This window comes from Aythya ferina, assembly GCF_964211825.1.
Source record: "Aythya ferina genome assembly, chromosome: Z".
NCBI classification, from domain to species: domain Eukaryota; kingdom Metazoa; phylum Chordata; class Aves; order Anseriformes; family Anatidae; genus Aythya; species Aythya ferina.
Window position 1 is genome coordinate 8,256,918 of NC_140299.1, and position 24,348 is coordinate 8,281,265.

Genomic DNA, 24,348 nt, shown 5'->3' on the forward strand with positions numbered 1-24,348 from the left:
GTAATGGGTAGTTCTGCAAAGCCTCATCACCCATGCAATGCCACGCAGTTCAGCTCAACCCACCAGCACAGTCTGGAAACTTTTATGTCAGAGCAATTCAGCTGCAAAAACACCAAGTCCACTTCAGAGAAGGTGAGAGCTAGAGAGAAACGAGAGCACGCGTGCCGTTATCTTTATATGTAGTCTGTATATCTGCAAGTGACAGAATCTAATATTTACCAGAGTTTGCCTTTTGCTTCAATTCCCTGTGTGCTGAAGCACAGCCAAGGTCACCAGAGGGGTGGGGGAGCAGGTTTAGCTTAGTGCAGCTGTGATCGTGACCAGAACAGCAGGGTACAGAGGATTTCTTGCTTAACTTTGTAATACCAATAGCTTTTGTTCTTAGTCCTGCCCCATCAGTTCGGATATAAGCTTTTAAATGGCGTGAAAGTTGTTCGGGTGGGTTTAAAACCTCCTAATTTAAAACTACCTTCCAGAACATTTTGTTTCGCAAGAATTTTCTTAACTAGTCCAACTTACAAATTTCTGGGACATATGAATATATAGATTAACATATGAATATATAGATTAAACAACATTTTCTCTTCATCCAAGATTACATTTAAAAATAAAAAGTAACAAAATGATATGTTTGAAAAAGTAATCCACTCCAATTTATAAAAATAGCATTCAGGTTTTCAAAATTCATTTCAGGCAGTAAACTAACAGTGTGTACATTTTCCTGTAAAGGAGGCATCTGCAAATGACTTGCAAAAATGTCTCTCACTGTCTGCAAGTGTTGGCAAGGAACAAACTCCTTCAGGAGATACATGAATTTTAAATATTTTAACCCAAAGAACAAAATCTCCAAGCATTTTCAGTTCTGATACGCGATATTACAGAACCATACCCATGTAAAAGACTGGCAGAAAACACAAGATTTGTGCAAATATCAATGTATTCAAGTTCTAGTAAGCCTGTTTTCACTGGTTGCCATCCTTAGAAGTGTTTGTAACACCAGAACTCCTGTGCTTTTTGAAGACTTCACCTACAGGTTAGCTCCATCTGCCCATGAAAACTACAGTGGTAGCTCCCACTTCCATCTTATGCCTCAAGTCTCTCAAGTGGCATACTGCTCAATGTTTCTTTGGACCGTAATGGTAATGATGTAATATGTCTGTTTGCAGCATACCTGATCATGAGAACAGAATCAGCATAATTCAGGTAAACGTAAAACAGCTTAACACCCTGTCACAGTTCAAAGCAAGCCTGAAAATGAGATTAGTGAAGCAACCAGGTCAGTGGAAATGAGCTGCTCCTCACTCCCCAACCCGATAAAGATCACTATCTGCCTTAAAAATATATACAAATATAAATATGCATGCTTCGATATACATATATATCCTCAGATATGTATAAAATATTCTCTCTTCCTCTCATTTAGCAACAAGTTTTTAGTTATCACATCAGAACAAAAGCTTTCACCCTGAACATGAAAACCTACTACCTTCAGAGTCCGCACGGGGCACTAATGAAGCAAAAACATATATCTAACTCTGAATACACGTTCCTTTTGTGGCACAATCAACTCCAGCAGGCGTCAGCTGGAGAGATGCTCATTCTATACGTAGCCAGACAACTCCACCAGAGAAAGGAAAATTTTTGTCTGCAACTAAATCAACATTTGCACTACCAGCAGATCCATAAGCACTTTCTTTTTTTTTTTTTTTACTGGATAAACTAGTGTTTGCTCTGCAAATATCCCACCTAAAAATGATACAAACTTCAATATAAAATAATCTGGAGTAAGAAAGTAACTTGGGCATTAAAAGGAGCACTAACAAGTGAGTAAGCAGTTTCCAGACACATGGACTTTATGGGCCATTTGGAAGCACAGTTGATTTCAGTCCGATTTAATGTGCCAGTCTCCTGAAGCAGTGAATAGATGAGAAAAAAAAAATGAAAAATCTAACAAATTGTGTTCAATACATTCAGAAAAGTTGGCCAAATACTACATATCTGAACCTCAAGAGACCAAGGACAGCTTGGGGATGAACTGAAGGCTGGGAGCTCCTGGCCAACAAGCCAGTTCTGGCACTGGCGATGGTTTCTCCTCCAGAGGCTCAGGACATGGATAATGGGAGGTGATGCACGCTGTCATGAAGAAGAGCAGACAAGAAACTCCAAATATGAGATAAAATGAGTGCTGCCATTGCCACTGTAAATATTGGTTCCCTTCAAGAATGGGGCAATGGGGACAGTGCGAGTCAGGTGGCAGAACCCTGTGACTGCGTATAATTTTTTATTTTAATTTTTAAAAAGTTGCTGGGGGGGGGGGGAGGTATTGTGCGAAGAAAAAAAAAAAAGAAAAGCATATGCCTGGAACAGCAGGGGGAGCTGCGAGTCTGTGTTCCTCTGCATCTATATTTAATTGCATTGACTGTTTGGACAAAACCACAGAAGTATGCTTGTACATCACTATAGAAAGATGTCTGTATGTCTAACAAGCAGCAAAAGAAATCGAGTTCATAACAAAGCACTAAACAAGGAGCAAAAGATAATTGTCACCTCCTCTCAAGATAATAAAAATAGTTACACCGTAAACATAAAAATCTTCTAAAAGACCCCTGACAGCATTCCCTCCTGGAACTATCACCATAGCAATGAGCATTCAAACAGAGGGAAAGTACTACTGAATCCTGCGTTGGATATTTTCAACTAACTAAAAATACAAGCCGGAGAAAAATACACACGGGTGACATAGGCTAAGGCACACAAACGTAAAAAGCCCTCAATGAAATAAAAGGTGGCAAATTACACCTGCAAATCTTTAATAATCTGAGAAGGAAACCCTTTAACCAGGTAGCATACACCGAAAGGGTGCCTGCAGATAACTGTAAACCCCTCTGATAGCTGCTGTATCCAACAATTCCTATTTATATCATTTTGCACAGGTCAGTGTAGAGGTGCAGCAGCAGTATTGTGTGAAATCCGAGGAAAGGATGCATTTAGAGAGAAGGCAGTTAAAGCTGTACCGGTGGAGCTGTATAGGATGCCTAAGAATTGGATAAGCAGGAAACATTGCAGATTAAGATTTAGGCACACAGCACAACTCTGGAGGGAAGGGGACTGCTTGCAAAGCAGCAAACCGTATCTTCTCGAGTTTGTGCTATTAAACAGGTTTTATTTTCATGACATCCAGATCCAAAGTTGAGATTAAATAAGGGAGAGAGGAGTGGATTGTTTTAAAATTCCTCTCCCAGATGCAGACGTCAGGAGCACATACAAAAGCAGGTGCCGGGTGTATTGATCCTACTGAATACGCATGGAGTGGGTACTTGAGCATGTACCAAGCATCTGCGTCTGGGAGATGGAAAGCGCTTTGTAAAAGGCTGTTTTATGCTAAACAAATGCATCAGGTTATGTTTTTATTTTGAATATTTTAAAGCATCTTGCACACTGGGGCAGACTTGAAAAGAAATTATACAGACAAGCAGACAACTTGCCATTAATTGTACAAGTTACTATCTCCACAGCTGAAAATTGGCTGTGGGCTCACTTAGGAGCACTCCAAGCTCCTGAAAACCATCCTCAATAAAACCTGCTCTGACTGCTGCACCTCAGAGAACTGGAGATCCTGCATCTGAAGACTCTTCAGGTCCCAAGCGCTGGCCCAGCTGTAAGCAGGCAAAGGGACAGACACATTTCTTCTCAACAGCTCCTCGACATACCCAGCAGGGAAGCGGCAAATTCAATGCTGCAAATTTATCCTGGGCCAGTCCAAAGAGACTGAGAAGGACAACACTTGCTGACTTGGATAATGAAGAAAACATAATGGTACATTCAGAAGAGAAAATGAAAATTTGGCTATAGCTTGTAGTACTCCCCAAGGTGAAAGTTTTCTTTTCCACAAACAGACACGCTATGACCAAACACTGCAACAGAAATCAAACTCGGTACTGTATTTGCTCCTGGAATCTTTTTTGCTTTTTTCAAGCAGGGAAAAAATTAATCCCTACAGGAGATGACAAGATGCCTTTTAAAGTACATATCTCATTTCTGACTACAATTACCTTTCAATAGCCTGGCACAGCTGCACACTCCTATTTGCTTTTTGTTTTTCATTAAGGGCTCCTCTATTATTTGTACCCATCCTATAGCATTTATGCCTGGCAGTGATGTACATTCCCTTGCCTACGATTCTTCCCACAGATAGTAGAGAATAAATTGCAATTAGATTTTCGTAATTGTAGATAATTAACTCAAAATGAGCTGTTAATTATAAAAAACTATGTTTTTCAGTTCTTGATTATATTATTTATTTTACTTCTAAACTCCATATCTCACTTCAGCAACTTTAGTATTTTAAAGGACTTTCACCACTTCCTTTCAAATATCAGGATATTTTTAAACTAAGTTTTGCTTATTTGAAGGCTGAAATCAAGTTTCATGCTGTGAGGTTTGCTAGAGGAGCTCTTATGCATGAACTGGAACGTCAGAGAGTGCTGGTTTTCTATTAGGGTTCTGATAGCATTTGCTATATTTGCTATAACAAGAATCATTTGGCAGATCAATTAAAGAAACAAGTGTTAAAAAAAGAATTCAAGAATACATTCCTACCATCTCTTCATCTTTTCTAAGCCTTAGCCACATACTTGCACACTCTGTACTGAAGAAAACATCACAAATTCAAATGCATAAAAGAGATAAATGGACTTGTCTTCGTTAGCCTCTTTCAGCCTAACATTAGAGTAAATTATTTAGGGAGCTTTCATCTGGTAACCTTTGCAAAACCAACGATGGCATAAAGGAAGAAAAACTTCCAATTGTTATGCTGCCAAACTTTGGAACCAGCTGGCGTGCCAACTTGAGACTACACAAACACATTTTAACCTTGAAAAATTACAGTAAATTAAACTGGGGGAATGAACAGAGGGTGGGGAACCTTTTGAAATCCGTAACTCCAATTCTGTAAACATCACAGTTTTTTTCTCATTTTCTTAGCTAAGCTATGTAGATTTTTGCAGGTTTGTTGGTAAATTGTTGGCAAAAAGTCCTACAGATGTTCTAGGTTACATCTTTCCTCCAAGGGTTTAATACTACTGCATATTAATATCACGACTCTCTCTCTTTTGTTAGTGATCCCACTTTGATCACATCGGTCTGTGTGAAAATGAAATAAAAAAAGCTATCAAAATACAACAAGGGATATACCAGCAAGTTATAGCATCAAAAAAAAACTAGTTAGGCAATGAAACACTCTAAGCAAAGTAACAACTTCTGTTCTTCTGGAGAAAGAAGACTTACCAGTCTTCTGACTTCCCTTTGTAGTGAAGAGGGATCTCAATAAAATAAAATAAAACAAGTATCATTTGAAGTTAAAAATATAAAAATAAAGTATTGGACCCTTAGTTTATAAACAAACATTTCTTCTGACATTCTCATGCTAGAACTAGAAGAGACTATGATTTAAAGATCTTCTCTTTTCATGGAAGAGGGGGCCACTCAAAGATCAGCTGCACTTCTCGTCCACCCAACAGGATGCTTGGGTTGACAGAGCAGATACTTCAAACGCAGAACATAATACTGATGCTTCTTGAGAATGGGGTGAAAACTCTACCAAATCCAGTTCCAGTTTGTTTTCTAATAGACTTGAATCTTCTTCCAGTGGAAACATGAAATGCAAATGGGTGGAATATGAAGAAAATATGTTGATCAAAGTTTTAATTATCATGCAAAATTGGGATAAAGACATAAAAATTGAAAGTAGAATTAAGATAATAATTTCAGTGGTAGTTAGCACTGATTATACTGGAGCCAGGTTGCAGCAAAATGTTGTTTAAAAAACAAGCAACTACCACCAGTGGTAAAATATAATTTCTGTCTCAGAGTTAAAGGCTAATATATTTTTACAGCAGGTCCAAATCAAGCCTAAATGTTCTGAAATGTTCTGATCTGATTTGAAAAATAAGAAGCAAAACCTAGAGTAGAGAAAGAAATCAAAGATTCTGTGAAAACTCCAGCTTGCCCTGGGCTAGGTTAGGGTCCTTAAGACATGATGCACACAATCTCAGAGCACTACAGGAAGTCAACAACTAAACCCTGAGTGATCACAGTTCAGCTTGTAATCCATAAAAATCAACAGCCAAGGAATTTTATTTTTTCTAGGAAAAAAAGCTCTTAATCTGAAACAAACACATGAACAAATACACTTGGCAGCCAATAGCACACTGTCAAGAAGATATACCAACACTGTGTGAAGTACTTAAAAGAAAATAGAAAAATTACCTTAGTCCCATGCTGTTGCCATTCATCATCAGAGCAAGTTCTCCAGGTGCTTCATCAATGGGCAAATCGCCCAAAACAGGTACATGGCCTCTAAACCTGAAAAAGCAGAGGTAGCTGTTTATGCAGCTGGTCAAATCACCACAAAAGGAACTTGCCCCAAAAAGGTTGAGTTGTGTGTCTAGAAGCATGGCTATTAACGTGTTTAATACAGAAGCTTTCACAACTGTTTTCATGCTTTCAAATGCACTTTTGTTTTGTAAGGTTGACTTATGTACAGTGCCTTTCCTTCTGAGGGTTTTCTGAGGGAAAAAGATTATAAAAATTTCATTTACTAATTTCAAAGGATCTGCTCCCCTGAGAAAAACGGTCACATCATCCAAAACAAGCATCCCTCTTTGGCTCAGATTACAGCTCCATCATCACCAGGGCTCCAAATATCATGTAATCTGCACAAAATGTAAATGGTGTTTGACGTGGTTGTGTCGTGTGAATCTGGGGGCCCACAGGTGATGCTCCATTTTCATTACATAGCCCCACCTTTTTCTTTCTCTCCAGTAAAGACAGAATAAAACAACAATAGAGGTAATTTTCCTTCTTTATTTGAATAAAATTGCTGTTTCCAAGATTTACCCAGATTTGTCTACATTACCAGGAAATAATATTTTGTCATTTCTGGAATTCTCCTTTATTCTGGTGTGGTTGGCATCAGTGGAAGTCACTGAGCTGCCACTTTCCCTGCACGCACACAATTTTTGACAGCTGAACAACTATTTCACATCCAGAGAAACTGCAGACTGAAAGTATTATGCTCACTTGAGGCTAAATAGGGAAATGTGGGGAATTAAAATGCAGTTATGATGCAGCATGGTCAAAAAAAGGATCAATTCATACTTTAGCTAAAAGAGAAGAGTTAATAGCCAATAATTACAAATGGTCAGACCTTTTACTTGTCACTCAATGACAATACTTCCAGCAGCTTAAAATGGACCTTAACCAGCACGCCAACCATGCAGAAGGACAGACAAAAATAAACACTACTTGGAAATGGATTTTTGTTGTATGTTTTTTTTTAAACTGTCATGATGTTAAGAGATGAACTAGGTTAGAGCCTCCCGCCAAGGAAGCAAAGGGTATTTGAGCTTAGCTAAACAAATTTTTATTGTTTGTAGCACATAAAATTACCCTGTTATCAAGTGGAAAAGAATTATATAGCCAGAACTGAAATATAACCGTGATGGTTAAGAGATTTACCTGTAAATATCAAACATTTCATTCTAAAGAGACTGACTATTTTTTCAAGAGCAAGCAGACTATATCTATCTAGTTGTGTTTCTTAGAGACAAAATGGCAAATGTGCATTCACCTGCACCTCTGAAAAGAGATTGCAAAAACAGTTTTAGTGCTCAGACTGATCACATATGATTTTTTCATAGCATTTTTTAAGTAAGTAGAGCTCTGTAAACCTTTTTTTTTTTTTTCCTGGACATAAAAAAAAAAGGCTAAAATAGGCACAATGGCATTAACAAGTACATCATTGTTTTTTTTCTGGGCAAATGATGCCTCAAAGAAGGCTGAAAATTATCCATTAGAAACAGAACACCAAAACCCTCAGTCTGTATGTCCTTCATATTCTACTTGTTTTTCATACAGAGGGATGCATACACAGAATTAAGCTATTTGATGATTAAGAATCCATCTGTTCCTACTTATTTCTCACCTTAAGTTATAATCCTTTGTTTGTGACCTCAGCCATTTTCACACACATAGTTGTGATTGCGTCTGATAAAACAGACATTTTAAAAGCTAAACAAACACACTCATTTCAAGAGTCTGAGCAGGAAACAAAAGACCACATAAATTACAGTATTCTCTTTTAGAGTTTAAAAAATAACCAGTGGGGCTGGGATTAAGAAAAGAAAGTGATATATTCCTCCATAGTTATTATAATACACACATGTAGGAAATGGGTCAAGTGTTGCAGACTCTTGTGGGATGCTGTCCGCAGTTACCACACTAAAATAGTATTGAAATAAGCATTCTTCTGAATTCCTCCTATTGTTTCTTTTAAAAGACTGCTAGATTTTCCCATTCCTTTCCCTTCTTAATGCTGAAACACTAGTATTCAACTGAGTTACACTGGATAATTCAACTTTTTCTTCCACAGCATTAACCCATTCCTCTCCACTCCATGTAACACATGATAGCAATAAACCAGTTTGTCCCAATTGCTAGAGTCCCCATTTACGTTGTCAGGAAGGTGTTACCTCACCTTCTGCAATCTCAAGGGCCTTTCAAGCCACATTGCATATTTCTATGGTTATTGCCTTTCCCTTCTTCTAGTTTTCCAGAAGGTCTTATGCCACAGTATTGGCATTTACCATTGCAGGAAAATCACTGAAAAGAAAATGTCCTTTTTTCACAGGGCTCCCTTTTTTTCCCCACACACACATATATATACTCATACAAATCTATGTATAAAATGTATAAAACTATTTTCATCTTTTCTATAAAAGACATTTCTTGCAGTTCCTACCTACGAAGGTGCAGTGTTTCAAAACTGCCCTCTGCAAAGACAGAAGAGGAATGCCACATCTTTATCATCCACACTCACGCTGCTCCCTTGCCAAACGTCTATTCCTTAAAATGCCTGCACGAAGATCAAGCTCTCATTTTCTTCTACTGCTCCTCTTTTCCTACCTAGACTTTTAGAACTGCTTTTCTTGTGCCTTTCTTTCTACCACATACTGTTTTCCTCTGCTGCTTTCCACAGCTGTCATGCTGGTTCCCAACAGTATATGCTAATATACTAAAGTCTCCTCTCCCCTAAATCACTGTTAGAGAGTACTTATGCCACAGGTATTGCCTTATCTTATTTTATAAATTCCATTTTTCCATCTTCCCCTTGTCCATGTCTTCATTATAAATTTTTGAATTTATTTTTAAAAATATAAATCTCAAAATCACCTGTTATAATCCATACGGGATTGGTGTAACTGCTGTTGTTTTAGGAGCAGTTTTGCTTCTTGTTTAGCCAACAAATGTTGGAGACGTTCCTTTTCAATTTCCAGCTCCATTTTCTGCAGTAGCAGCTGCTGCCTTCTTTCTTCAGACAACCTTTTAGCTTGTTCTGTTTCTTTAGACCCTGGATCCACGCTGTCATTCAGCCCAGAAACTCGAGACAGCCTGGAATAATCACAGGTTTTGTGAACGGGCCCAGAATGTCTTTTAGGAACCTGGCTGACATGGTGGCTTTCTTGCACACTACCTGAGCTCCCTACATGCCTGCAGGCACAACCACAACTCACTTGTGGAGGGCACGTGCTCTGAAATTCATTTGCTTTCTGGTCCATCTCCTGAGCTGGCTTTACACGGTGCGGGCTTTTCTGCTTGACTGAGGAAATCATATTGTTACACTTTCTGTGCAAGCCATTTTCCACTGAATATTCCTTCAGACATTCCTGATGGTTGTAATGGATTTCAGTCGCACAATCGTGATTATTCCTGCAGGGCTGAGACAATGCTACACGGCTTGGGCTTCCAGCCTTTGATGCTCTGCTGTTCTTATAAAAAGTTTGTGGTCCCCTAATGGCTAAGTACGAACCATCCAGTTCCAAAGGCAGCTGTTGGCATGAGGCCTTCTTACTGGACACCTGCAATAAGAGAAACAATTTCTTGTGAATTACCAAAATTTATCTTTACACATTAATGTCATTGGTTAAACATGTGCCCTCAGAAACAGGCTTGCTGTATCTTGCTGTTGGACAGACAGCCCAGCTTGACAAAATGTTTATCAAAAGACAGACATGGACCTGCTATCAAATATACATTTCATTCAATCTACACAAGTATAATAAATGTAAAACTACTGCCTGCAGGATCCTCAGCATAAAATGAGTCACTTCAGAGTATCAAGTAGTTGTGAGCATCTAGGGTTACATAAAATCAACTTGAAGAGTGGCAAAAAACATTAAATGTTAATGTTTGAAAATGTTTAATTTTGAATACCGAGCCAAAAAATCCATTCAGCCACTATAAATACTCTTTGATTGGCCATTACACAGCAGGAGATTTGATGTAAAACATTTCACCTTGCACTGAATGGGATATTACTTACTGCTGGAAATTTGATGAGAGTTTTTGAAATATCTTTACAGAAACACAGATAAAAACCAACTACTTTCTGTAAAAAATGGTTGTACATCAAAAGCTGTCATTTAAATACAAAACATGTTTAAATTCAGCTATAAACGTAAGTGATTTTTCAATTAAGCTGGGCAAGTGATTATACTCTGATAAAACTCTGAAGAAAGAAAGCAACTGTAACTCACATTTGTCAACCCAGTGCAAGCAAATTCTAGCGGTTTCGTGATATTCATGGATATTGTGCAACAGGCATCAAAATCCTACTTACATCCCAGAGCACTATGGTTCATCTAAGCAGTTAAACGTTTGAGTTGTTATGCACATTGGAATAGCAGTGAATCAGGTACTCACATTTCTTTTGCTAGACCTGTGCATTAATTTTCGTAACATACTGAATATAAAATCCTCTGGCCTTTAGAACTTTTCACAAAGATTATTTTACTTTTTTTTTTTTTTTTTAAATTACAGAAGTGGGTTTGTTAAAGATAATGAACCCACTTCAATGAAAGGGGTTTAGCAGTGAAATTTGGTATCCTCAGATGGTGAGAAAACTATTACTTGCACTCTAGCAACGCTTACAACAGATAGGGATGGTCCACAGACAGTGAAAGACAGTCAGCAAGCACCAGTCCAGGGGAACTTAAGGATGCAAGCAAGCGTCCAGTGATGATTAGAAGAGATATACTCCAAATCTATGCAGTGTTTGTATCTATAATTTAAATTCCTTTTTATAAATAAACAAAATACCAAATATACACTGCTGCCCTTCAAGACAACCAATTACAAGTTTCTTGTAGACTTCACAGAATGTAAATTAACATGGATTAGCACCTGAATACTGATATTTCATTATTTCTACTTTTGTGGATATAAAAATATCCTCTCCACCATGTGATTGAAAGCCAAGGATGTCATGTTTTGCCCCAAAGGGCCCCATGAGTTGGAGGCATTTGCATTAATGTCAGTGCTAAATGTCTGAGGAAAGTCTGGTGCTTGGACTGGGTGAAAAGTGCAGGACATTAAAATATTTTAAAGTCAGAGGGGCTGGCAGGGCAACTGAGCAGAAGTGCAACATGCTGCCAAAAAGATGGAGTTTTGTTATTTATTATTTGTAGCATGCCATCCTTGTTTGCAATATTTTCTAGACAAATAAAGGCTACAAAGCCTATTCAATCTAAATTAGACAATACATAAAGGGATGACCAGCAATGGGAAGAGATACTACAGAAAAGGGAAAGGAGGAGAACCTTGCAGTCACATTCTGTCTCTCATTTCCCACCTCCCCTGCTTTTGCTGGCACAGCATTTAGAGCAACAGCACAAAAAGGGGTTCAATGTGTTTAGTGGCCCTGACCCCCAAGACAGCAGAAGTGGGCAGAGCCAAAGGTTTTTATAGAGGATGCTATCAGAGCTGACAGATCAGGGTGGTCTACAGAAAAGAATACACCTCACTTGCTACAGCCCATATACAGAAGTTTTACTTTTTTTTTTTTTTTTTTTTTTTTGTTCTGAAAGAAAAAAAAGGTGTAAAACATGGAATGACAGAATTCATTTTAGCATTTTTTTATTGACGGAAGACACAAGAGACTGTTAAGAAATCTAAACACATGAAGATGGTACAAACTAATCATCAGGAGCGGATTTAAGAATAAAGGCCCACATCGCAAATTAACTTCATGGCTGAGACTCCATTAAGAGTCCCTGAAGGCCCTAAAAGAGAGGTACCAGTTAGCATTTGTTGACCTTGGCCGCCATTAAATCTGCCCTGATGGTCTCAGAAATGGCATTGACATTTAAAGACTTCATAACAAGGCGGAGAAACTTTAATGTTATTTCACAGCTACAGTATGTTTGCAGGGGGGAAAATTCTCATTAATGTCATCAAATGCAAGTGGGGTTTGTTCATTCCTTTAGAAGAAGGAGGTCATATTAGGTAGAAGACAAAGTTCCAGTTTCACACGCCTTTGAAGGCTCCTCATTGTTTTGCAAGGTCTAACCCTAAAGAAAAATTAACTTACTGGGAGTCAGAACCTAGCCAACAAATTGGTAAGTAATTTGTATGTCTCCATTAATGCTTTAATTCAAGACTACATTTAGATATAGGTTGCAGGGAAAATAGCCTGACTATTGTATGTATGAAGGATCATACGACCACAACATGCCATGACAAACCTGTAAGACGCTGGTCAGGTAAAAGGGAAAAGTAAGGAAAAAAAATCTAAATACTCACCTAGTACTTTGAGTCTAAAGACTCACAAGCATGAAGAATTAGGCAATTTTACAAGATGAGCTTAAGGAAGATATTACCTACGGGACGCATGGAAACCGTGGCGGACCATGATGGAACAGCTGTGCTTTCCCCTCTGTGGAGCTCTTCCACACTTGCTGTATGGTATTTAAAGCTACAACTTCCTTTAACTGAGGCTTAAACAAACAAACAAACTCAGACAGCTCCTTGCAGCATACTGCAAGACTTGATCAGACTAATAATAAGACTTGATCAGATGTGAAACTCTTGCATGGAAACCAAGAGATATTAAAAAAACAGCTCAAATAATCTTTATAAAGGTTGAAAAAGGAAGACAGGTGGGGAGCTCTAAGAAATCTTTACTGCAATCCCAGTAATTTTTGCTCAGGGATTCGGAGCAAAGCTTAAACAAACATCCAGCCCTTAAAACTTCTGACAAACAGACAAACAGCATGCCAGCTTTATGCATGAAGCATTAGGATTTCTGCAAATTCTTCCTGAACGCCGTTTGTGTGCTCTGCAGCGTTAATAGGCAGCACTGGTAGAGGAGACGCGTTCAACCACTGATTCCAGCACACAGGGCTTTGTCTGGCAAGGGCTGAGCTAGTAGCAGATCAGACCTTACAATCTCCACACAGGCAAGGTCCCGACAGATTTCACTGGTAGCTCTGCATGCACAAAATATGTTTAAGAAGCAGCCCCAAATCATTAGCTCGGAAGTCTTGCGCTCAGAGGACAAAAGCTATGGTCCTTGCATACACTGGGAGAAATACCAGTGTATACCCAAAGTGGAGGGGAGGTTAACAGCAAAACGCCTACAGATCTCAGCAGGGTCAGAGTTTAATCCATACCACCTGGCTTTACAGTTCACAGCTGAGATACATTTGAATGCAGGGAAAAAAAGAGACAATCAACTAAAATTGCTCTTGATGGTATTTTGTGTGCATTTCCCTCTGGATTTTCATCTTGGGGGTTTCTTTAGTTGGGGGGAAATGGAAAGGAACATGCAAGTTCAGTGCGTGGGGCAGGGAGCCTGAAGGAAGTCAAGAACGCAGAGAAGCAGCAACCAGAAGAGAAGTACAGGGATTTAAAGATGTTTCAGGATGAAGGAAGTGTTTCAAAATGGGCAAATGAGAGACTACCACACACAAGGACACCTTAAAAAGCGTCAAGGGCATGCATTAGCGACCTAGCTGACACACTCATTAAGGTATATACATCCTAAACCTGGAACTCGGTCAACACCACGCGCTGGTGATGTATGGGTCTCATCTGAATAAAGCTTGGTTTGGGGTTTGCAGATCTATCAACAGAATAAGCACTTGCTCTTGTCACTGGAATAAGGAGAATATATTACAAATAAGCTCAGGTAGGCTATCAGGGCAACAGAAAAGCCATTTTAAGAATGACTATTTCAAATGATAAGACTATTTGAAGTGCATTACTAGTGATTAAGGAGCTATTCTTTCCAACAATCCGTAAGAATTTATCAAGAAGAATGTAAAAAGGTAAAGATTATAAAGTAAATTAGTAGGATATATTGAAGTCTATCATTTTTTTCTCTTTTAAATTGTATAATCCTTTATTAAAATCTCTACCATAAATAACCTAATATCAGTCATTACAAGGTGCCCAGTTAATGGTTTGGAAACTGTCTGTCAGTACCTAAGATAGATGCAGTGGATAACTCAGAAGGTAAGCTGACCATTTTTCAAGAAAGAAAGCAAGCACCATTTTCTGTAGTAATTATGTGTAGCTATGATTGCCACATTGCACTGAATAAAGCAAGTGGTCTCAAGTCAAAGAAACAATATGTGAATGACAGTCACAAGCCTGTATTTTTCCTGTAAAAATCTACCGAACTCAATATACTGAACAGGTGTAGCAAAACAAAAATAAAAATAGGATCACATCACACAAAAAAATGAATCTATAGCTGCTAGCTGACAGCAGAGGAACACCTCCTATGTTTCTGCTGCCTTTAATTTTTTTTTTTCTCCCCTTTGTTAAGAGGGTTTGAGCTGGGATGCCAGGTGCACAAAAAACCTGCATTCAAAGTGGCATGTGAGCATTTGCTGGCACTCAGCTATAAGTGTATATTTTGCATTCATAAACATGCCACCCTTCTCTCCAGCTACACAAATATTGTAGATAATCTCTAACAAATGCTTCCATTTCAGATCAGCAAACTGGTTTTACACTGGCTGATAAGGCAGTCATTAATAATACAGTGCTCCAAGAAAACCGAAGTGAGGCGTCTCTGCATTTAGTCTTGGAAGTCACTGTGAGCAGAATGCCCATTAAGCCCAAACAGTAGCTACACATGGCAATGCAATACCTGACCACTAAAATTAAGCAAACATGTTTGCTTTCAGAAACAAAACTATACCAGACCTGTTTGCACTACAGAAAAATGCCACTATACTAATCTTGACAGCAGCAGGTCTAACTATTAACATTCAATGTGCTGCCAACATTATAAAAACGAAAAATCACAATCTTGTGACTTCAATTTTTTACTTCTGCCCTTTATTTTACTGAAGAATCAGTAGTTCAAGACCTAGATAAATATTTCAAAAACTATACTATTTGTGAGCAGAGCGGGTCACTACCATTTCCCAGTGCATTTGGAGTTCATGTGAAATAAGGGCAGAAGAGTGATGAGCTGCATTTTTAACACGGGCATACACAGAATAGTTGTCTAGCTGATAGGGAATGCGTAATGCAACATCTGCACAGTACGCCTTGCCAAAGCCCCATCCCAAATAAATGTAGTGCATTCTCCCTAGTGCAATTAACTCTCATACTCTGGCAGGTTTTGCTAGAAGATCATCAAGGTAGATTACCTTCCAGCATATGAACTAAATACTTACAGGTGTTATATCATCAGTTATTACTTACAAACTTCTGCATTTAACAAGACATCCAGGCAAATGAATGATCTAATTTATGAATTATTTATAAGAATTTCACAGCATGCTCCTGGCGTCATCCATGGCCTTTTCCAGGTCATATGACACCAATTAGAGCTGAATTTTAAATTATTCAATAACCTGAACTCTCTTGTCATTTAACATATAGATATCAATGCAGTAAACAAGTTAAGTCTAATGGGCCCTGGAGGTTTGCGTTCCTCCGCCCATCAGCAGCAGAGGCTGTACGCTACCGCTGGAATAGAAAATAATAGAATGCAGCAGTCAAAAACATTTGCAAGGTTTTAATAAGTTATTTTGGCTCCCTTAGGGATTTTAGTATAACTTACAAGCACTGAATCTAAAACATATTAAAGTCCTTAGCTATGTGCTTTTAAAACAAAATTAGGACATAGCAGAAGAGCAAGTCTGACACTAACCCTAATTTAGGCCCTTAATTTGAAATGTAGTGGAAATTATGGAGTAAGCAAGATTTACTATACACAACTCATTACCTTCAGGCTTTCCTACAGTATAGCCAAAAATAGCCCCTCTCCCAACACATCTACACCTGTCTGTAAAGATAAGGCTATACACAGGGAAATGGAAATGTTAATTTAACAGCTATCAGTTGGCAGGTATACTTTGCACTCCCTAGCAATTGGACCTCCACCATTCTTCTGTCCTAAAAATGCTGTGGTGATCTCCGCTAGAAACCCACCTGAAATTGGGTATCAGCTTCAAGATGCAGAATGGCAGAGGAAAGCTTTAATGACCCATGTGGCATGTTATTAAAAAGAGTAGATAGCCTCCAAAGCACAAATGTAATAGAAGACAACTTAAAATCATTGTTTTCCATGATGACTACAAGAAGATGTCAATGGCAAAGATAACAAAAGATGAACAGCACAATCAGATAACTCATTCCACTTCAGTCTGCAAGAAACACAGAGCAACCATGCCAGATCCTGGTTCCAGATCAGTTGCCCTCAGATATCTCATGAGCCTGTGAGCATGGCTGTACGACTGAAAGGAAGCATGCAGACCCTCTACCTAGTGCTCAACTAACCTAAAGAAGTCCAAGATGCATGCCTGAAAACTTCTGAGATTGGCTGCAGCTCAACACAGGCTAGCTCCAACTGTATTATTTTTTAGTATCCATGCCTCGGCTTTCTGAACACTGCTGCATTAAACCCTAAACATACTCCCACAGATAGCTCCTTGCAGTCCCCTGTACTGGAGAACCCAGTGACCCCACTCATCCACACACAATTTCCTTTACACTCTCACTGTTCAGCAAGGATTCAAAAAATTCCTGAGCAGCGTACATCTGCAAGAGGAAAAGATGGAAAGGGGAATGTTTAATTTATCCTTTTAAACACTAGCAAGAAGTTCTCAAGCTGCTGCTGTCAAATAAATGCCAAAAACCCCAACAATATTGAGAAAACATCATGCTAAATGCATGAAAGCACACCTATCCAAATTACCTAGCCACATTAGGAAGAATAAGGATTTAGATAAAAGAACAAAAAACTGGGTATCTGCTCCCCAATCTTAGCATGGGAAGGGGCTGCAAGAAAGCATTTATATATATATACTTTTATATAAATATATGTGTGTATGTGTTTGTTTGTGTTTATACTTTTTAAGAAAAATAGCAGAGAGGGAGGGAAAAAAGACAACTGCTTAATCTCACAACACACATTTTAAGAACATACAAAAATAGCTATAAGGGATTTTATTTTGGTTAGCAGCCAGAAGATTTAGTTTCATTCCTACGCTGGGCAGCATTTGATTATTTCACATTAAGGTTAGTAACACGTTGGATGATAAGAAGGAAGTTCATATTGGTTTTCATTAAAGAGTAATATCTACCATGTATTTGGTCCTTCAAGGTAACTTTTTCAAAGTTATTTCAAAAAGCAAACAGTTTTTTACTTGGAATCACAAGTTTAGCATATCAGCAACTACACATGTTCCCAGCTACTGCCAGTCTCTTTAGAATTCAATCAACATTTGCTCCAAAGTCATGCTTTCATAGCTCCAGACACAAGACAAAAGGGCAAATATACTGTGACCCTTCTAAATAGCCCTGATTACTGTGATCAAACAGAAACCAGATACTTATGTGGATAAGAAGGCGTAGAGTTTGATGTGTGAAGATTACCGCAGGAGTAGACATTGAATCAGCATCTGCCAACATGTACCTTGCCATGACAGCCAATATCACCTTTCCCCTGTATTTACAGTAGGGATAACTGTGGTACCCATTGGCCAGTGATGAATTTTAAGTGCCAGCCACTGTTCACTCGGAAAGATTACCAGCAAGTTTTACTTCCTTCAGAAGTTGTGTGTCTCCTACAGAGTCCCGGGGTATGGACACAGCCTTTAAAATTTGCTGTGTGAACAAAGAAAAAAGATGGAAGACATTTAAGAATTAAAAGCATGTGCAGAAGTAGCAACAGTGTTTCGGGGAAAAACATACAACTCAAAAGTTATTTAAATAATACAGAAATCCCACAAAGGCAAAAACAGAGGATCTTTTGACTTTAAAAGAGCGGAAAGGTGTGCCCAAGTGAAATAGTTCTGTCAGGAGTGTCCTTGCAATACAAGCCAGCCAGCATTTAGATTCTGCTAATGATCCCATCTCTGGGAAATAATTCATAAAAAGTAAACAGTAATTTTCATGTGCCTGCCCTTTTGATCTTACATTTGTAGGGAGTATCCTGAGGCTAGCTGTGGGCGCCCCCGTGGCTCTGGCTGATTGACCTCTAATCTGCCCCTCAAGTAACGATCATGCCAAGGAATGACAACAAGAGTTGCATGTAAGCAGACATTTCAATGCAATCCCATTAAAGACAGGCTGACTCACTTCATCTTGTCAAAGTAGTAGCTGCACGTAGAAGAAATAAAAAGCTTTTTAGAAGGACTTTTTCATTTGGTAATGATGCTGTACCTCAGAACGGCGACTGGAACAAGACCCCCGCCAAAATCCAACTAGTACATCACTTTATATTAACCGGCCAGAAGCTAGTGCAAGACAGAAAAACAGGCAGCCCTGTGACTTGGTGTTAAATAGTCTTGATAGTCAAAAATTAAAGTCCTTGAGACTTGTCAAGTCAGAACCACTGCTACGTCACCTCTCCACGTTTCAAGAAAGCGTATATGCCACATATCAGAAAAGTTCTCTAAAGGCATAGATGCTGACTGCTCGCTGTCTCCTCAGCTTTGAGAGGGCAGCTTGCATGCTTTTACCCCACACTGTCCTGCAGTAAACACAAGATGGCATATATCAGGTAGCTTATGTCTCTGTCAGTAGGAATGAAGCTGAAACGGCCAGTCCAGAGCGGCTGACATGCAGAAACTTGCTGTCATTGCCAAGGTGACTAAGCTACCAGGAACAACTTCTTTAAATAAGGGAGTGGGGAAACTACAAGTTAGCCTGCCAGCATACACATAAATGGAAGCACAGACTATTTCTATTTTATAGTAACACTGAGAAAAGGTGTATATTCTCAGCACACTCAAGTGAAGAATGCAACATATGGATGGATGAACTGGTAGACAGGTAACTCTGGAGGTGCTGCCAAGGGGCTTAAAAGGCAAAGAGTCTTCTCTGGATGGTGACAGAGCTCCACCGTGGGCAGACGTTACACATATATTATGCTTCCAGTTCCTGCTTCAGTCTTTCCGTAGTTTATACAGCTGTTTAATGAGAGAGCTGTCAGATTCTCTTGCATTAACAAGCGCTCCCTTTCTATTGGAAGGCAACATCTCAGTTTGCAGTCATACAGGAATACAGTTACATATTCCTATAGTTATATTGGAAGTCCATGGAAGTGCAAAGAGCACTCTGCAAATGGAAAGGACATGGACGTTTTTGACTAAGAACATATGTATCTAGAAGTTTTGTGCAAAATACAACAACCCCCTGGAGAAGGTCCCCCCAAGCTGATGCACAGTGTGATACCTCAATCTGTTACCTAAACTGAGTGTCTGCATAGGACAGGTGTGCCCTGAGACCTCTGAGCAACAGAGGCAAACTTGTCTCACTTGAGTCTGGGAGGTTGGGCTCTCTGTACATGAAAGTTCATTGTCCTCTTGGCACACGGGCTCTGATTTCAGCAAGAAATTAAATGTTTTCCACTTGGCAGACTTGCAGTATCTTTAATATGTTTTAGAGTTGGAAGTTGAATCAAGGAACAGGAGCAGGCACAGAACAAATAGCAATCTCCCGTTCCCTGGTGGTAAGCCAGTTGTTTCCTTTTGCCTCAGAACAGTCTCAACACTTTTGAAACACTACGTAGGATGTCCTAGAAGACTTTCCTTCTGTGGCTGAAATTTCTTAAGAGCTGAGGTCATTCTGCTGTGGGTTTAGTACTGCTGCAGGTAGACAGCTGACAGCAGCAAATGACCTCTGATATATCAAGCTACAAAGATCAACTTCCTCTTGACCAGTGGAAATGATCTTTTATAGTCCTGCTTGACGCCGTAAAGTATAGCAATGGTATCACAGTTATTATTTGCATAAAATGGTCCTAGACGTGGTGTAGAGCAGTTTGACAGTCCATCCTGATGGGTTTCAGCTGCAGAATATTGATATAAAGGCTCTACTATCGTTACCATAGGCCATTAGGTTGTCTGAATGGACATCCATCACTACCAGCTTGTGTGAAGGAGAACATTAAGTTAAAAGGGCATGACCAAGCATAAATTGAGAGGCCTTCCACTACTCCAGGACAGCAGTGACCTTGTGAGGCAATCGCCTTCACTCTGAGATACTGCAGTCTGGACAGACAGACCAAATAAAACCCATCCAGAGGTTTACTAGAGGTAGTTTAGTATAGAAAAGCCCATAAGTGTCAGCATTTTCAACAGCCTGAATGAAAATCCTTGCAGAAAGCCAGCATTTGTCATAAGCACACAAAAATGCGCAGAAGAACTAAACATTTTCAGAGCCTTACGTTAATAATCAACAAAACGCTATGCCCTGCTTGCAAGTCTTAAGGACAGGAGACAGGGAAGGACAGTTTCCAACTCTGAACCTCTTAGTACCATCTCTGTAAGTTAAAATGAAGATGCAGAACTTCTTTTGATATAGAACAATAATTTTATTGTGCTGTGCCAATCTAAGAGCACCAGCTCTACAGCTATGAACAAATGTTATGAACCTCTTCGGCTCTCTTTCCAACCTGCACCCTAACATTTCTCCATCGTCAAAGTTTGTGTGTTTTTTCTAAGTGAACTTATTTTCACAGGGAAAACTGTATAAGTTTATATTTTTGTATTTCACTTTTGCTTGCTTATCATTCCCCTGTTTCTGAACTCAATCTGTATAATCGTTTGCACAAATGATGAAAGCAGAAAACAGCCTGTGATGCCAAGAAGTATTGATTTTGGAAGTTGTGGCAAAATTCAAATGCAGAGTGGAAGGTTCCTAGGCTACTCCTTTGGATAGTGTTGGTTAATCAATGTATTCTGAATATCAAGCTTAAGCCTTCATTATTCCATCTGAAAGAGCTGCACTTCAGCTCTTCTTCTGAAACTCTGGATTCAACAAAGAATTGCAAAGCTTTGAGGCTGAAAATCTCTAAAACCACTCACTGCCAACTTTGATGGGAGCAGAATTAGGTCAACAGCAAAATTCACTCCCTCCAGAAACAGAGTTGAACCATCCAGTTGAACACAAAGAAATTTTCACTGTGTGTTTCTACATCTGTAAAATCCTTTGGGATTTGTAAATAGTAAGAAGTTTTGTTTACAAATACTGTTGTAAAGCACAAAGCTCTATCCTACTGGAGAAGCCAAAAAGAGACTGAGCCTCCCTCATAGTTAAATATTAAATGACTGCATCTTTTCAAGTGTCACAAGCTTAATGGGAGAAAAGAAGGTAGGAAGTTGTAAGTATTCAGAAGAACTGAGCGAACAAAAAAGATGAAGGGCCGAGAGTAAAGAAAAGAAGAAAGCCAAATCACATCGGTTCAGTCAGGTATTTAAAATGGGTTTTCTTTAATTAGCTAAATTATAATACAAATTAAAACTGAATTTCTTGTTCACAATATATTCATTGGAGAGGAGGGGATGCAGCTGGTTATTTCCAGAGGAGTTCAAGCTAAAACAGACTCAGTTTTGCAAGACTGAACAGTAGCCAGTTTCCATCCTTCTCAAAAGATCGAAAACCAACTTGGCAGCAGAGAGTCTGACTGCAAGCTCCATCTCAGAAATACTTATGAAGCAAGACAAACCTGTGGCGATTGTGCCTGAACTCATTAAAATCACTACAGATTATTTAAAGCCCTCACGCCTGACATTCAGGTCCTTTATCATGCTTTTAATGACTGGGAAAAGAAGCTCTAAACATAGGGCAGAAACTAGGGCTTTCCAACTGTAGCTGATCGTTAAGTGACCACTTAAAGGAGTTTGGTGCCATATGATATTTTTGGCTTGAAATGTTAAATTAGGTTGATTGTAGAATGTCACTTTGTTTTTGAAATCTTTTCTTTCTGATGACAGAACTGTTGATGTTACAAACGCTCAAGCCCAGCTTTCAGTCTGAATAATGACCACAAGCAAAGTAATCAGATCTCTTGGATCTGTGTCTGTTTCATGATATAAGATTAATAGTTTCATGCTGATTTGCCATTTCCTAGAGTGGTGTTAAATTACAAATTTACGGGGGGAGATAGGGGGGATGTGTACTATATGAAACTCTCAGAAAAGGGTAAAACCAAAGCATGGTTATCATGAGATAAAACCATAAAACAATCACAGCCCTTGGGGGACCAGGAGCTCTGTGCAGCCTCTCATGTGTCAGATCATCATAGGGTGCCTGGTTATTTTATGATAAGATTATCTAATGTTAATCTTACCACTAGAATTGCCTGCAATAAAAATGTTACCAACTTTCTAATTTTAATTACTGGGTTCCTGAAGATAACTACTTCAATTCTGTTAAATAAAAAAAAAAAAAAAAAAAAAAAAAAGGCAAGAAAACAACCACTCCCCATGGCTTCTCTGAAGCTGGGAGTACTTCAAATATCAAACTTGTGGATTGGATGACTTTCAATGCCTCGATGTCTTTAATTCTGTGATTATTAACTCCCTTCTTCCCTTCTATTTTCACCTACGCTTCTATACAAAGAACAGTATTATATCGATATATGATAACACAGTATCTTCAATTTCTTTCCACAAACTGTACCCAAAAAAATGCTTACCCAGTAACTCTAAACAAATCCATAATCCATCTATAAGTACATATTTTTACAACCATTCAGAAAGCAAAAAAATATTTCCTAACTCAAAATTGTCAGCATAATGACCTCTGGCTTAGCCACCAGAAGTCGCAACCACCACTGTAGCACATTCAACATCAGAAGTCCACAAAATGATTTCCTGGATGAGGTTTCTCTTGAGCAATCTCCTCAGGACCCAATACAAATTTACCAAAGAAAAAATCTCTGGTGTTAGATGCATCAACCGGTGTTACAACACATACACACCCCTTGCATTATACTCATGCCTGCAAAGCTTTTCTAGCAAATCTCTTTCTCCCACTAGTCAGTGCACAGTAGCAGACGACTGCAGACCCATACAAGCTATTTATCATCATAACACTCCAATTGCTGACAAGAAATTTCAAAAGGAGGTATTCTGCAAAAACCTTTAGGGAAATGGCTTGCAGGAGCAGCGGGGGGTGGGTTCCTCCAGAACAAAAATGAACTGCGACATTAAATAGACAAAAAAAACTGAAGCAGAACTCAGCCAGTTCCAAGAACCTCCCTTTGTTATCTCACAAAGAGTGATCTGCTCCAAAACCCCACTCCTATCGGAGATCCCAGTTAACTCATTTATAGTCCAGTTTGGGTCATTCTTTTTATATTTTTAATCAAACCTCATTTTAATCCAACTAAGAATGTTGTGTTACAACAGAGGGATACAGAGGGAATCTCTTATAAGAGTTGTAACATTGTAAAAATAAAATTTAAAAAATTATGTCCTAATCACTCTGTCACTGGATATTTTCACACCATTGTAGTTTTCTGTAAAGAAAACTAAAGAATAAAACCAGTTGAAGGCAATTTTAAGAATCAATTTCTCATGTTACTCACTAGCATGGTACAATTCGCTTATACATCAGTTATTTTCTATATGCATACATAATCTATTGCCTGCATTTCTCCTGTGCTTTTAGCATAAAAATGGTTAGAGAAAAGTCAAGATGTGTATTTCTCCTGAGTTCACCTGTTCCTGCTGTTTGTTTCTCACCTGAAGTCATAATCCTGTCTTTGACATCATAATCATTTGCACAGCCACCAATTGAGATGTCACAAACAGAGGATTATGGCCAGGTGGGGAATAAGCAGCAGGAGCAGATGAACTCTTAAGAAACAAAAATCTTGTTTTCATGCAAATGTCCTTCATAATAGAGAACAAAAGAACAAAGGAAGAAAAATACAATGGAGAGAAAATACTAGAAGCAGGATTGTTTCTAAATGCATGATCTCCCTGAAGTTTCCTCAGAGGAGTCAGCTGCTGATTAACAACTGCATAAATCATTACAAAAATAAAACAAAACTTGACATCTGATGATTGAAACCCCACCCCAACCCCACATACACATAGTTCTCTACTCAACAGGAAATCAGCAGAAATACTAGGCACTTGGAAAGAACTTGTAACCTTTAGAGGTATTTATAAACATTATGCCTGAATATTCCTGGCAGTAAGTAAGCACAATTATCCTTGTTCTATCACTGAAGACATCAAGGTAAAAAAA

At 38.8% G+C, this 24,348-nt stretch overlaps 1 protein-coding gene across 1 annotated transcript in view; it reads right to left on the minus strand.

The window, feature by feature from the left end:
• The window catches only part of KIAA1328, a 171,235-nt gene that overhangs the window by 48,833 nt on the left and 98,054 nt on the right, over positions 1-24,348 (minus strand). Inside the window, exons 7-8 of the mRNA XM_084504086.1 lie at positions 9,232-9,917; positions 6,268-6,363 (exon numbers count right to left, since the gene is read on the minus strand). Of these exons, the coding sequence (XP_084360212.1) occupies positions 6,268-6,363; positions 9,232-9,917 (782 nt within the window). The remainder of the gene's footprint in view (positions 1-6,267; positions 6,364-9,231; positions 9,918-24,348) is intronic.